The following is a 12,539-nucleotide window of genomic DNA, read 5'->3' on the forward strand; positions in this document are numbered from 1 at the left end:
TCACGGCACCATTTGTAACCGAATGTACCCTTAAAATTTAATTTTGGCCGGTCGTTTGGGGAATTCCGTTACAGGACGTTAGTCAACCCTATTTTGATTCCGGGGAATTCGTGACAACCTTAAGTCTTAAAAGGGGATTCTTAAATTAAATTAGCCTAATCCGACTTCGAATCTTAATTAGAGAAATTACTCATACCTTCGGCTCATGTTGCTGATTTTATTTGAGATCAAGAAAATGAAAACTTGAAGTTTTAATAATAACTAATGCGTTCCACTGTGGGAGATCGCGACAAGAAAAAACACGCGTTCCACAATTTCGCGTTAATCCGCGGGGAGCGACTGTGCTCCTCGGCAGTCAAAATCTTTATCTATTCCCTCGACCCGGCGTCTCTAAACGAAATCTGGGATCGAGAGAAAAGGAAGGCGGAAGTGACGTTGACGGCGGAGGGCTGAAGCATATGGGCTGAACATATTCCCAAAAAAAGACAAAAGGCGAAGTTCAGCTTTACGTCGTCTGCAACGAAGGTCTGTATAACCATAGCCCACTCGATCACGCACGTCACGACGCAATAGCGCGAGCAGCGCAGCGTCCGGGAGCGCGGATCGAGTGGGCTATGGTATAACGGGTCGGCGGGCGAAACCATTGGAATATATTCAAATGTTGCCAGGAGTGTGGCGCACTACAGTAAGCCAAGCTTCTCGGCGGCAAAGTTTAAGGGAATAAGACACATGTCGGCGATCCTACCCTATAGGTGCCGAGTGCCCCTGTCCGCCGGAGGTGACTTGACCCCCTCACCTCTTCCGTCACCTCCCAAGTAAACCTCACTTCCTTCCCTGCTTACACACATACTGAAATCTGATTAATCGCATCATGGAAGAAGAAGGGTAATGGAACGGCGAGGTGAATAGGCAGACGGCTACGCGAAATGTAGGGTCACGTGGGAAAACTCTCCTCTCCTCTCGGCACTAGCTGTAACGCGATTACTGCTCTGCGCAATATTGACGCGCAAGCCACAGAGAGAGGGATACTTTGATCCGCTCTCTACCGCCAGTACTACTGATGCGACTGCGCGGAAGCTTTCAACGTTGGTGATAAACTCGGGAAGGAGGGAATGAAAAGGGGGAAGTTACGATTTTTCAAAGCGCTCTCTTTAACATTATAGGACCCTTCCATACCCTTCTTCTTCCATGATCGCATCCTTGCCTCGGACCCATGGACCCAATTTGCATTGAAACCTCACAAAAAAAATATTCAAATGTATACTACGTTTTTAGAGGGAAGCCCGGTTCAATAAACAAAATAACTATTTAAAATCAATATAAGTGCTTTATTTCTTTATGATTTCAATTTAAGGAAATAGACACGCTTACAAGTTCATAAACTTTATTTTACATTCTTGTCAAACTAGAAATAGTTGAAAATGTCAGGTCACTTTGACAACTAGAGTTAACTTTAGAATTAACAGTGGACTTTTGAAGATCTATGACGGAAATAGTTTGAGTCCCACAGTTTGCATAGGTAATTTCAACCTGTGTCCACATATCTCTCAGATTTTGCTTCGCCCCCCACGAAAAATGTACTTTCGGCGTAGATTCGTTACTTTCCTTAATTGTTTTTGGAGCTTCAGAAGAATTGATATTTTTGTCTATAACTTCCAGTTGTTTTATCTTCTTGTTCAGTTTACTACGAAGACAACGATTGTTGTAAAATCGTTTTGATCTTGATATTCGAGTTAAAATTCTAATTTTACAATTTGATAAAGGTGAAACTCTCTTTAATTTCGCCCTGGACGTGATACTGCTTTTCTTTCGTCTTTCTTTTAATATATAGCTACAAATAAAAAATTTAGTTTAAAAAATTGTATATAATTATTATTATTAAGATAATAACGTGTCATAACAGTGTCAAATTAAACTTGAGGCAAAGATAAATTTTTTTTATAATATATTTCGAATAATAAAACGTTCTAAGAAACCAAATGAGCTTCCCAAAATTTTTGATCACTAGTTATTTTTAAAAATATAACATTTTAATTATAATAATATAGAATTTTTGAAACATGCTAGAAATTTTGTTTGGTTTGTTTAGGTAATTAAAGGAAACGTTCAGGTGACATAACCTTAAAAGAACGGCCTTTTTCTAAATATAAAACGAACAACATTGAAACGGAGCCTCCGAAATGAACTAGGCCCATGCATGTCAAATTTTATATGGGGAAATATCCAGTTTGTTAAGGAAAATATTTTCACCATATATGTGTACGAGATGGCGCTTATATTACCGTTGTGACAGGGGTCTTCATAGAAAAGTTTCATCCTAAAATTAACATAAATGTTTTTGGGGCTATTCACTTTTTATTGAATCTTTCGGTTAGATTGTATTGATGACGACAAAATAAATTATTTCAATTAAAATAATTCAGTAAGAGTAATAAAAACGTATACTTACAATCAGCGACCTTGGCCCAAATACTTAAGCAGTCGACAGGGTCACGGGGTTGAACTTTGTTTATTTTACGGTAATATAAGCGCCCCCAAGCGTAAAACCACGGCGAAAAAATTGGTTAAAAAAATATTCTCCCTTCGCGACATGCATGGGCCTAGTTCATTTTGGAGGCTGCGATTGCAAACATAAATGATATCTTATTACAAAATAATTAGCATTTAATTAGTCTTAAAAACGAGCACTACTGCGCCATCCGCCATTGGTTTAGTGGCGTCCGCTAAATCGAACCATCTACCCAAAAACAGGATTGGTTGAATTCTCACAGGCTGACAGAGAGGTAAGGTTCTATTTAGCAGACGCCACTCAACCAATGGCGGCACAGTAGTCCTTGTTTCAATGATTAATTAAATACAAGTAATTTTTTTAATAAGATATCATATATATTTTTCCTTTTATATTTAGAAACCGCTGTTATTTCCAGGTATAATGTTATGTTATGCTACCTGAACTTTTACTCTAATTTAAGAGTAAGAAGCCTTGGAAATGTGCTATCTTTATTGCCTCAAGATGACTCTAAATAAATAAATAAATAAATAAAGTAATGCTACTTTTATGAATTTACCTATTTAAAATACGACATTTTCTACACTGATAAACCTGACTTTGAATGCTACGTTTGGGTGCATTGCTGGGAGGAATATACCATACACTGCATTCGACAGACTGGTGTCTTTTAAATGGATACCTGATGTTCTCCAGGTTCTTTGTTTTATAATTTCGGCAGACTTCCTGAGATAATATAAATAAACAAATTACGCCAAATAAATATACCAGTAACGTCAAAAGCATTTTTCGTCAGGAATATCATCCATTTTCAATCACATAAACTTTAAAAACTTAAAATGAATAACCTCAGGTATCCCAGGGCAAAATACGTAGTCAGTACTTAATGATGACAAGGCTTTTTTAACTATTTCGAAATCGACCCTTGTATCTTTGGAAGTGAAGGCTACGTCTTGTGTCGTCTCTTTAAACAGGATCACTTTTTTCACGAACCCGCTGATAGAGAAGAGAAGCTTTATGGGGGAATATGAATAATTGGACGAAGCTATCATCGTATCGTCTCTAGTTACTTCTAATTGCGATAAACTTCTATCATTGTTCCTCTTAATACAAATATTCATTCCAGCTACATTAAAAATTAAATGTGATTAAAATATGTACTATGCATGGTTTGTAAAAATTTAATACAGGGTTGCCACGGAATTTTCAGAACCAAATTCCCAGCTGACTTTTCCAGGTTTTCCCTGACCTTTTTCAGAGATTTTCCCTGACCTTTTTCAGAGATTTTCCCTGACCTTTTTCAGAGATTTTCCCTGACCTTTTTCAGAGATTTTCCCTGACCTTTTTCAGAGATTTTCCCTGACCTTTTTCAGAGATTTTCCCTGACCTTTTTCAGAGATTTTCCCTGACCTTTTTCAGAGATTTTCCCTGACCTTTTTCAGAGATTTTCCCTGACCTTTTTCAGAGATTTTCCCTGACCTTTTTCAGAGATTTTCTCTGACCTTTTTCAGAGATTTTCCCTGACCTTTTCCCCGAGATTTTCCCTGACCTTTTCCCCGAGATTTTCCCTGACCTTTTTCAGAGATTTTCCCTGACCTTTTAAGGCCGAAAGTGTAAATGTTTACAGCACGTTTTTAAGTGCTTATAATTAAATAAACTCGATCTACATTAAGTTTTCCACTGTATTTGTTGCACCAAAATGAATAAGAAACATTTTAGCTATAAATAACAGTCTGAGGGATTTTTTATAAAAACAATTCTAGACATTTTTAAAGGATTGCTCTAGAGTTTTCCGTGTTAAGAGAGGATGAGGAGAAACTTTCATTACTCTTTCAATAAAGACTTATCCCCACAAATTTTACCCACTAAAATCAAATTCCCTGACTTTGCTGAAATTTTTAAAATTCCCTGACTTTTCCAGCCAATTTTTAAATTTCCTGACTTTTCCAGTTTTCCCTGACCTTTTCCGGCCCATTTTTAAATTCCCTGACATTTCCAGGTTTTCCCTGACCCGTGGCAACCCTGCAATAGTTCAAAACTAACGTAAAGTCTTAATATAGTCTTCAATTGACTTCAACGCTACAATTTCATCGCTTTCTCCAGGCATCTCGGAATTTATTATGTTGGTAGAGTTCATTACAGGAAGTTGATTAATTTCAGCAATAAAGCTTTTAGGGGCTAAATTAGAGTTCTCAAAAAAGGCTTCATCATGTTTTCGTTTAAGTGTAATTCGATTTAATTCAGGGTTATTTTCAAATAGCAATTCTGTCGCAACTTGAGTAGATCTTGAGCACATGGGTTTTATGAAAAAGTTACACTGTGATGACGCGTGTTTAACGTAAATAGGCGGTGGTAAAAGTTCTTCATCAATGACACATAAACTTTGCCATTCAGTTTGAGATGCACAATTTATAGTCTTAACATTTTCTGTTATTTTAACAGCCTCTAACTTATCTAAGGACTTGTCACTTTGAGTACCTTTAGATAACTTTGGTTTAAGATAAAAGTCACATTGCGTGTATTTATGCTTGGGCATTTTAAGAAGCTGGGCTTCTGTTTTTTTACGAGGCATTTTTCTCCATTGGTTTGGGACCACGACTACGCAATGCTATGACGTCTGGCTCCTACCTGCGGCGGTGGATGACAAACCAAGGCTTATCGTGAACGTGTGTAGGCTAACTTCAGATTTTAAACGAATTCGCAGGAAAGAGAAGACAGCGAACTTTTCCGTTTAAATTTAAAATATATCATTATAATCGAACTCGAAGTTGTCACAAACTTATTTTAAATCGATCAGTATTCATAAAAGACTACCGAACCACACTGTGACACTGCACGCAGACCACAGAAGATTCGCCATGGCTAGGCCCAGGGCTGCCAGAAAATATTTTTCGTATCCCGCCAAAATTGTTAAAACAAAAGCCCAATTTCTAGCCCAACTTAAAACCACGACTCCGAGTGACCGAGTCTTAACTAGCCCAAATAATTTAGGAAATCAGCCCAATTCACCGCCCAAAAACGGACAAATTTATAATAAAGCAAAATATTTCCAATCATTGAGTTGAGATTGAGAAACATTCCACATTTCCACTAGAGTGGCCTTTATCCGCTAGGATAAACGACCCGATTAACTATATCACGCGCTTGTGGCGCCATCCCGGTGCAACCAACGGAACTAAAGGAAAAGGCGGGAAATTTGACTGATTAACTGATTTCAAGAATACATGTGTTTCTTATCCTAGAGTTCGAGACGGCGACACCATCGCGTGATAAACTTGGTAGCTGTCCGTCCGTCCCAATGTTTTCAAAAGTGTCCCACGTACCCCAATATGCAGGTTAACGCAAAGGCCACTCTAGTGGAACTTTTATCAACTCAATGTTTCCAATTTTCCTTTAAAATTTAAGGAATATTTTTATGTTTTAAATATTTAACATTTTTATTGTTGGCTCATTTATCTAGTCTACTGACAAAAATAGCGTTCGAACAAGAAATTTTATATTATCTACGAAGCAGGGGCGGGGAAAAGTGAAATGTAATTTATTCATTTGAGCACAAATTTGTGCTCACTGACTAAAGGGAAGTCTTTCACGGTGATAGTGCCTGATATAATTTAATACCAGGTCGGGGTACAAAATAATCCTCTGTAGTTCCCAATCATACATATAAACTTTATGGTAGATTATCAATTTATGCTAAAACCTTCTTGAAATATAAGGGTATAAATAGAAAGCAGCATTCCTGGATACACAGTATGATCAAGCAAAGTAAATGCAGGGATGATTGATATATCGTCGACACTCTATAGGGATCGGCCTCTCTTGACAAAAGGTGGGGTAAAAAAGCAAGCCGTCTCAAAAATCGGACGCCTGGTGTCGGGGAGAAGCGTAACTATATTCATGACGTCAAGTCACGAGAAATTCAAAGGCGGGAAGAAAATGATTTACTGATTGGTTGAAATAAAAAAGGCGCAAATTACGAAAGATTGGCCGCGCAATTTCAACGAGTTATCTCAAAATTGCCTTTTCCATACCTTTTCACTCTTTTAAACTGAAAACTATTTGTAAATTAAAATATTTTTTTTTAAAATGCCTGGAACTTTTTGTTCCGTTCCTAACTGTGGAGCAAAGTAAAATATCCAAGATTATCCCTTTTAAGTTTCCTAAACAGAAAACTTGTTAAAATTCAACACTAAATGAAAACATTCACCTATTTATACTAAGTTTAATATTAACTCGGCCTCAAAAACTTGCCCCTTTTTTAACATTACGGGTATAGGAAGAGGCCGATCCCTATAGAGTGTCGATATATCAAACATTCCTGGTTAATGGCAATTTGTGATTTTAGCATGACATCCCATTATCCCATCCAAAAAAACAACCATGGCCTCAACAGACAGTCTAGTGTACTATTTTGTTTTGATTCACGAAGTTGAATGAAACTCTAGGCAACTTTTGTATTATTTTCTTTTCTGTGACGCTTGTTGAACATTATTGGGCCTAGGTTCCTTTTATACTAATTAACATGCTTGGTGCCTTTATTTTTCTCATGGAGAGGTTTTTCTTTTTTTTTTCTGGTTTCTTGATTTATCTATTCAAGATGTACGTCTCACCCTAGTTAGCTACTTTACATAATTCAATTCCGATTTTTTTGGGAGGGGAGGGGGGAGAGTTACATTTTAAAATTTACTTTGTCTTGAAGGCATCATTTCTATGGAGATTCTATCTCAATAAATATTTTAATTTCTAGTCAATATTTTCGAGTTAGTTTTTTACTACGTGTGGTTAATTAATAACCAACGGAGTTATGCGCTGATATCAAGTTATTTAGTTATATAGTTTATTAGTTAGTGGGGCCTTACAAAGGCAGGGCACGCGATTGCATGGATATTACGATCGAAAATTAGGGGACTGGTAAAAGTGACAGCTTTGATAATTCAAAAATCGTGGCGCGAGGTTTTGAAGTTCAGTATGGAGATCGGGTTCTAAAAAGAGCTGTCAAACGTATCTTATAATAGCTTGTAGAAGAGTAGAATCATTTTAAACTACTACTGGGAATGAAGAATTTTGCATTGTTTGAGAGTTCCTTATTATCATCAAAAGTGGATGAGAGGAAAAGTATGAAAATGGCCAAAAGTCGCGAGTTTCAGTCAGAGTTTCGCCGTAGTTGACCATTTTATTGGCGTAGCTATACTGGGACTGTTCACTCCCTTAAAATAGGTCTTGTGTTAATTCGCGGTTACGCGGTTATCGTCGTCTGCTATTGTGTAATCTCGGTAATTTAGCTATAGCGCGAGCAGCTTGCGTCGTGATGCGCGTGATCGAGTGGGCTATGGTTAAACCAAGGAGCATAAATGTCTGAACTACTTTCAGTCGCGAGTTTGCAAGTCCATCAGTCACTAGTAAACTAAATAGTTATTGGCGAAACTTTGATGTCCGCGTTTTTTAACATAGGCTCTATGGCCATTGTCATATGTCCATGACCCACCAGTTTTACGACTTCAGAAGTACAGAACCAGTTTTTGCATACACATACATGTATCGTATGCCTGGTGGTCGCCCGTTTCCGCACAGTTTTATTTTTCACACCTTAGAAACCTATAGCCCGATTCCGCTCAATTTTTCATAACCCATTTCAGCACAGTTTGCAAAAAAAATATTTTCTTGTTGATTACATTTTAAAAACTTTAACTTATGCCACTGACCCATTGGACCAAAAATAGGCAAAATGTGAGGATTTATGATTATAAATTTGTCGATAGATTTATTTTTAATGCAGATTTTACAAACGGAATTAAAAATTGCTCCTTTTACTTCTATTTTTCAACAAAAACATACTTAGTTTAATGCTTTCGTCTATAAATTCATTTTCTGTATCAATAGTGATATTGCAATGGTCAAACCACAAGTTTAGTAGCATGCCTCTATTGTAGCATAACCTAACCCTAGCTTAAACGCAACCGAACCTAACCTAATCAACAAGAAAATAAAAATGTTTTATTTGCAAAGTGTGCGGAAATGGGTTATGATAATAAAATGGTGAACTAAAATTTCAATGTAAAAACTGTGCGGAAATGGGCCATGAAAAGTGTGCGGAATTGGGCTCTGATTTTCGAAAATTGTGCGGAAATGGGCATCCTCGGTATGCCTCACTGGGAGACGATTCGTTGCAGTGGGGTTGTTTTCCAAATTACATAGACATCGGGAACACCTTCAATTGGCCAGTAAGTTGATGGCTTTAGTTGTTTGGCAAACGAAATTCTGAAATTTGTTACTGCAAGGATTTATTTATGATTGTGTTGATTTGTACGATTTACAGAAAGAGAAAAAATGTATGCTAGTCTAGAAATGCCATCTTATAGTGTCGTGTTCACTGTATTTCGCGAGTATTGAGTATACATTTCTCAACTTTATGTGGCACTCTTCGTAACTTTACAGTGTATGTGAGACGCTGTATCACCTTAGATCGGTGTTGGGTGTTGTACAACCTTAGCACATTGGAAACCACACGGAGTATTACAAAATTCTTTTTTGCCCTTGTTTTAAGCTTTGCTTTTAGGCGATTGCGGAGTACGTGTGAAAACTTAAAAATAGAAGACCTCAACATGATAGGACTGCAGCCGTTTATCTGACCAAGAAATTTCATTTTCAATTAGGGGGAAGCCCGGTCCAATATACAAAATAACAAATAAAATGATTGAGAATTTTAATTCCATATACACGCTTTGTGTTTAGTCATTTCAAAATAGACGCGCTTACAAGTTCATAAACTTCACTTTGCAACTATCTTAGGCATTCTTGACAAACTAGAAATAGTTGAAAATGTCAAATCACTTTGACAACTAGAGTTAACTTTAGAATTAACGGCGGGCTTTCGAAGATAAACTTCGTCATCTATGACAGAAATCGTTTGAGTGCCAGTATCTGCATAGGTAATTTCAACCTGTGTCCACATATCCCTTACATTTTTCTTCGCCCTGCGCGAAATATTTACTTTGGGAGTTGATTTAAAATTTTTATTGATTGTTTTTGAAGATTCAGAATTGAAATTATTGTCCAAAGAATTAGATTTAGGACCAGATATTATTTGAACTTCATTAAACGCTTCATTTTGACCATATGAATTGGAGAAATGCACGAAAGAAGTTGAGGGTTCTTCTTGATTCAAAGGCCAAACCTCTGGCAAAATATAATCCATGTCTGACATACAAGTGCTCTCCAAATAAGTAGTAAAATTAGCAATCGTTTGCACTTCGCCACTTTGATTGTCTGGCTTGGATAAGTCCTGCATAGACGTATCGAGTCTTTCGACAGGGGCATTATTTTTGGAAGATACATTTGACGAGGCAGCCCTACTCCTTTCTAGTATCAACTTTCGTCTAGAACGCTGTAAAAATCTCTGATGTCTTTCCACTGATGATAACAGTTTCTTCCTTGATACTGGTTTCACATTTTCTAAATTTTGTGTAGGAACCCAATCTGGGTTGTGTTCATCCATAAGAGAAGCTGGAACTCCTAGTATTGAATTAAAATGTGTAAATAACATTCCACTATAAAATGTTTACAACCAAGGCTTAACTTTACTTTAGCTCGCGCATTCAAAATACAGTTTTTTCAATAAATATCATTTATTCAAGGTTAATTATAGGATAATTAGTTAAAATTAAGGTGCGGAAATTAATTAAAATGTATATTTTCCATGTTTTTCTATATTTTACCCTTCATATTAAAGGTTAGGTTAGGTTTGGTTTGGTTTGGTTAGGTTTGGTTTGGTTAGGTTAGGTTATATCAAGAAGTGATATCTAGTTCATTAGGGAGAAGGTATAAGTGGCCAAAGTATTCGCGCGCCATAGTCCCAGTCCCCCATTCAAAATACAAGGGGGGACGTAAAAGGAGGTCGGGCTATTTCGCCTCTCCTCAGTCGAAAAATACGTAATTTTCGTCATTAGCGTCGCGCTGACGTGAGTTTTCAAGAACCAATGAGATACTGGTTGTAATTTAGAGGCGGGGATTAACTCCGGACCTACGTTTGGACTGGAGATAAAGCTGGAAATGTGGCGAATTTATACCTTCTCCCTAATAAACTAGATATCACTTCTTGGTTATATTTTTAGATATTTTATGGTATTTGGTGGCTAGGAAGAAGGAACTGGTCGGGTTTTTATGGTCGTGAAAATATTTATTAAAATGTAATTAGTTATCATATAATTAACCTCCAAGAAATGATATTTATTGGAAAAACTGTATTTTGAATGCGCGAGCTAAAGTAGTTTTTCCACGATCAATATGTCTTGAATGGCGTTAAATATTTAATAACACATATATTACCTGTTATAAAATGTTCCGAACATACTTTATTCATGTATCTCCCATTGTGCATAAGCAGATCAGGCCGTTTTATAATATTTAACCAAGCCACTCTTCTTTTTGAAGAAAGTTCCTTGGTTCTTGAACATTGGTTTAGGATTATCTTTGGTACTGAATAGAATGAAAGTTTCTTTTCTGTCTTAACAGCCGACTGGCTAGGACACTTTTTAACAAGGCAATAAACCATTTTTGTTTGTAATTAACGTAAGAATTTGTTAAACTGAAGTAGTAAAAGATCTGCCGCTTATAACCCAAGTGGTAAACAACAAACATTACACCGCCAAGATGGCATGGTGGTAAGACACTCCTAGATGGCGATACTTTCACCATAAAAAAGGTCTGGTGTTTTAAAAAAAATTCATAGTAGATCCATGGTAGGTACTTGCTTTCAGAACTTATCAATTCAATCACATCTTAGGGAAAAACCTTTTTTTTTTTTTTTGTATTTTTGAAATTTAGCAATTTATTTTATTTACGCGCTTAAAAACGAGTAGTGTTTTAACAATTTAATTTATTTTTGATAATTTTAACAGTAAAGCATTGCTTGTAACTATTTTCTAAACTAGATGGCGAAACCTTCGCCGATTATTTAAACCGAATATTGATTTTTTTATTCATATGCATTCACGATTTCAAAAAAGCGATTAAATGTGATCATAAGTTCATAAGATGTGTTCGATAAGTTTGTCACTGGTTACTGAGAGCTTGTCATGAAGATTCTCGAACTAGCTGTCAGTAAGTCTCTAGCATTACGAAGTATGGGACATATCATATAAACTTATGATTTGACCCATAGACCCTACAGAGTAGTCTATCTAATGGATAGCAGCAAATGGACCAGGAGTTGCCCCTCAGCATAATTCCGTTACTTTTCGGTCCACCATTTTTTATATATATATACTTTCTCAGATAATATATATATTGGAGGAAGTGTCTATTTAGGAAAGTGGGTTGTTTGTATGTTAGTTTTACAAGGTTGATATCGGTAACAGCATTAGGTGCGGCAGTTTAGTGGAGCTGCACAAGCTAGGTTGGTTGGGTCCATGAACCCCTTAAGCATTGTATCTACATAGACAAGAACCTCTTCTCGGATTTCCTTTTCAGAACGTGGTTTGTTTGTTTGTATGTTAATGTTTGTTTTTTATGCGCAGTCACAATTCGTTAACACAATTGACTAAACTACTGGTTAATATTATCCTCAAGGGTGGGTCCGCGAACCCCTAGCCATTAAACCTGTAAAGAACGTTCTATTCTAGAATCGTAACATTTTAACTTTAAAATTATCCTCTAATTTAGCATGATTTTCTTCAATTTGAAAATTGTTAAAAATATGCCCCTAAAAACTACATCATGGAAATATTTCAAACAGGGGCCTCGAAAGACTATTTAGTGTTCAATAGTCCTATACAGACGGGAAAATCTTCAGGGTTTGCACCCGCTTAAAACACTCGACCAACGTGGGGTAGTTTAGCTAGTGATTTATAATTCAAGACAATAACAGTATTTATGTTTAATCACCAAAATTTACCATCAGAAATTTCCTAGTTAGATAAATTAAACTGCGTATTTACTACTAATATAAACACTTGGTCTGATAAAAAAAATTGTTCTGAAAAGCGCGTAAAAACTCTTGGCGCCATAGTATATCAATTTTGTAACATTTATT

General features: G+C 36.5%; 2 protein-coding genes across 3 annotated transcripts; both read right to left on the reverse strand.

Annotated features, from left to right (window-relative positions):
* Positions 1–1,307: 1,307 nt before the first annotated feature.
* On the reverse strand, positions 1,308–5,599 carry LOC149718611 (uncharacterized). 2 transcript variants are annotated; one of them, XM_089850601.1, is made up of 5 exons: positions 4,553–5,598; positions 3,358–3,635; positions 3,069–3,235; positions 1,752–1,831; positions 1,542–1,684 (listed from the first exon to the last, which is right to left on the reverse strand). In XM_089850601.1, exons 1-5 carry the CDS (start codon positions 5,079–5,081, stop codon positions 1,677–1,679), a joined length of 1,062 nt encoding a protein of 353 aa, XP_089706727.1. In that variant the 5' UTR covers positions 5,082–5,598; the 3' UTR covers positions 1,542–1,676. The 2 variants fall into 2 exon arrangements, with proteins under 2 accessions (XP_089706726.1, XP_089706727.1); XM_089850600.1 differs by having other exon boundaries at positions 1,308–1,831; positions 4,553–5,599.
* Positions 5,600–8,773: 3,174 nt separating this feature from the next.
* On the reverse strand, positions 8,774–11,183 carry LOC149718612 (uncharacterized). Its single transcript, XM_089850602.1, has 2 exons — positions 10,835–11,183; positions 8,774–10,021 (listed from the first exon to the last, which is right to left on the reverse strand). Exons 1-2 carry the CDS (start codon positions 11,058–11,060, stop codon positions 9,279–9,281), a joined length of 969 nt encoding a protein of 322 aa, XP_089706728.1. The 5' UTR covers positions 11,061–11,183; the 3' UTR covers positions 8,774–9,278.
* Between the last annotated feature and the right edge of the window lie 1,356 nt (positions 11,184–12,539).

Source organism: Phalangium opilio, unplaced genomic scaffold (genome assembly GCF_054372755.1).
Source record: "Phalangium opilio isolate 3A_F unplaced genomic scaffold, DU_Popi_V2 ptg000002l_1, whole genome shotgun sequence".
Taxonomy (NCBI): domain Eukaryota; kingdom Metazoa; phylum Arthropoda; class Arachnida; order Opiliones; family Phalangiidae; genus Phalangium; species Phalangium opilio.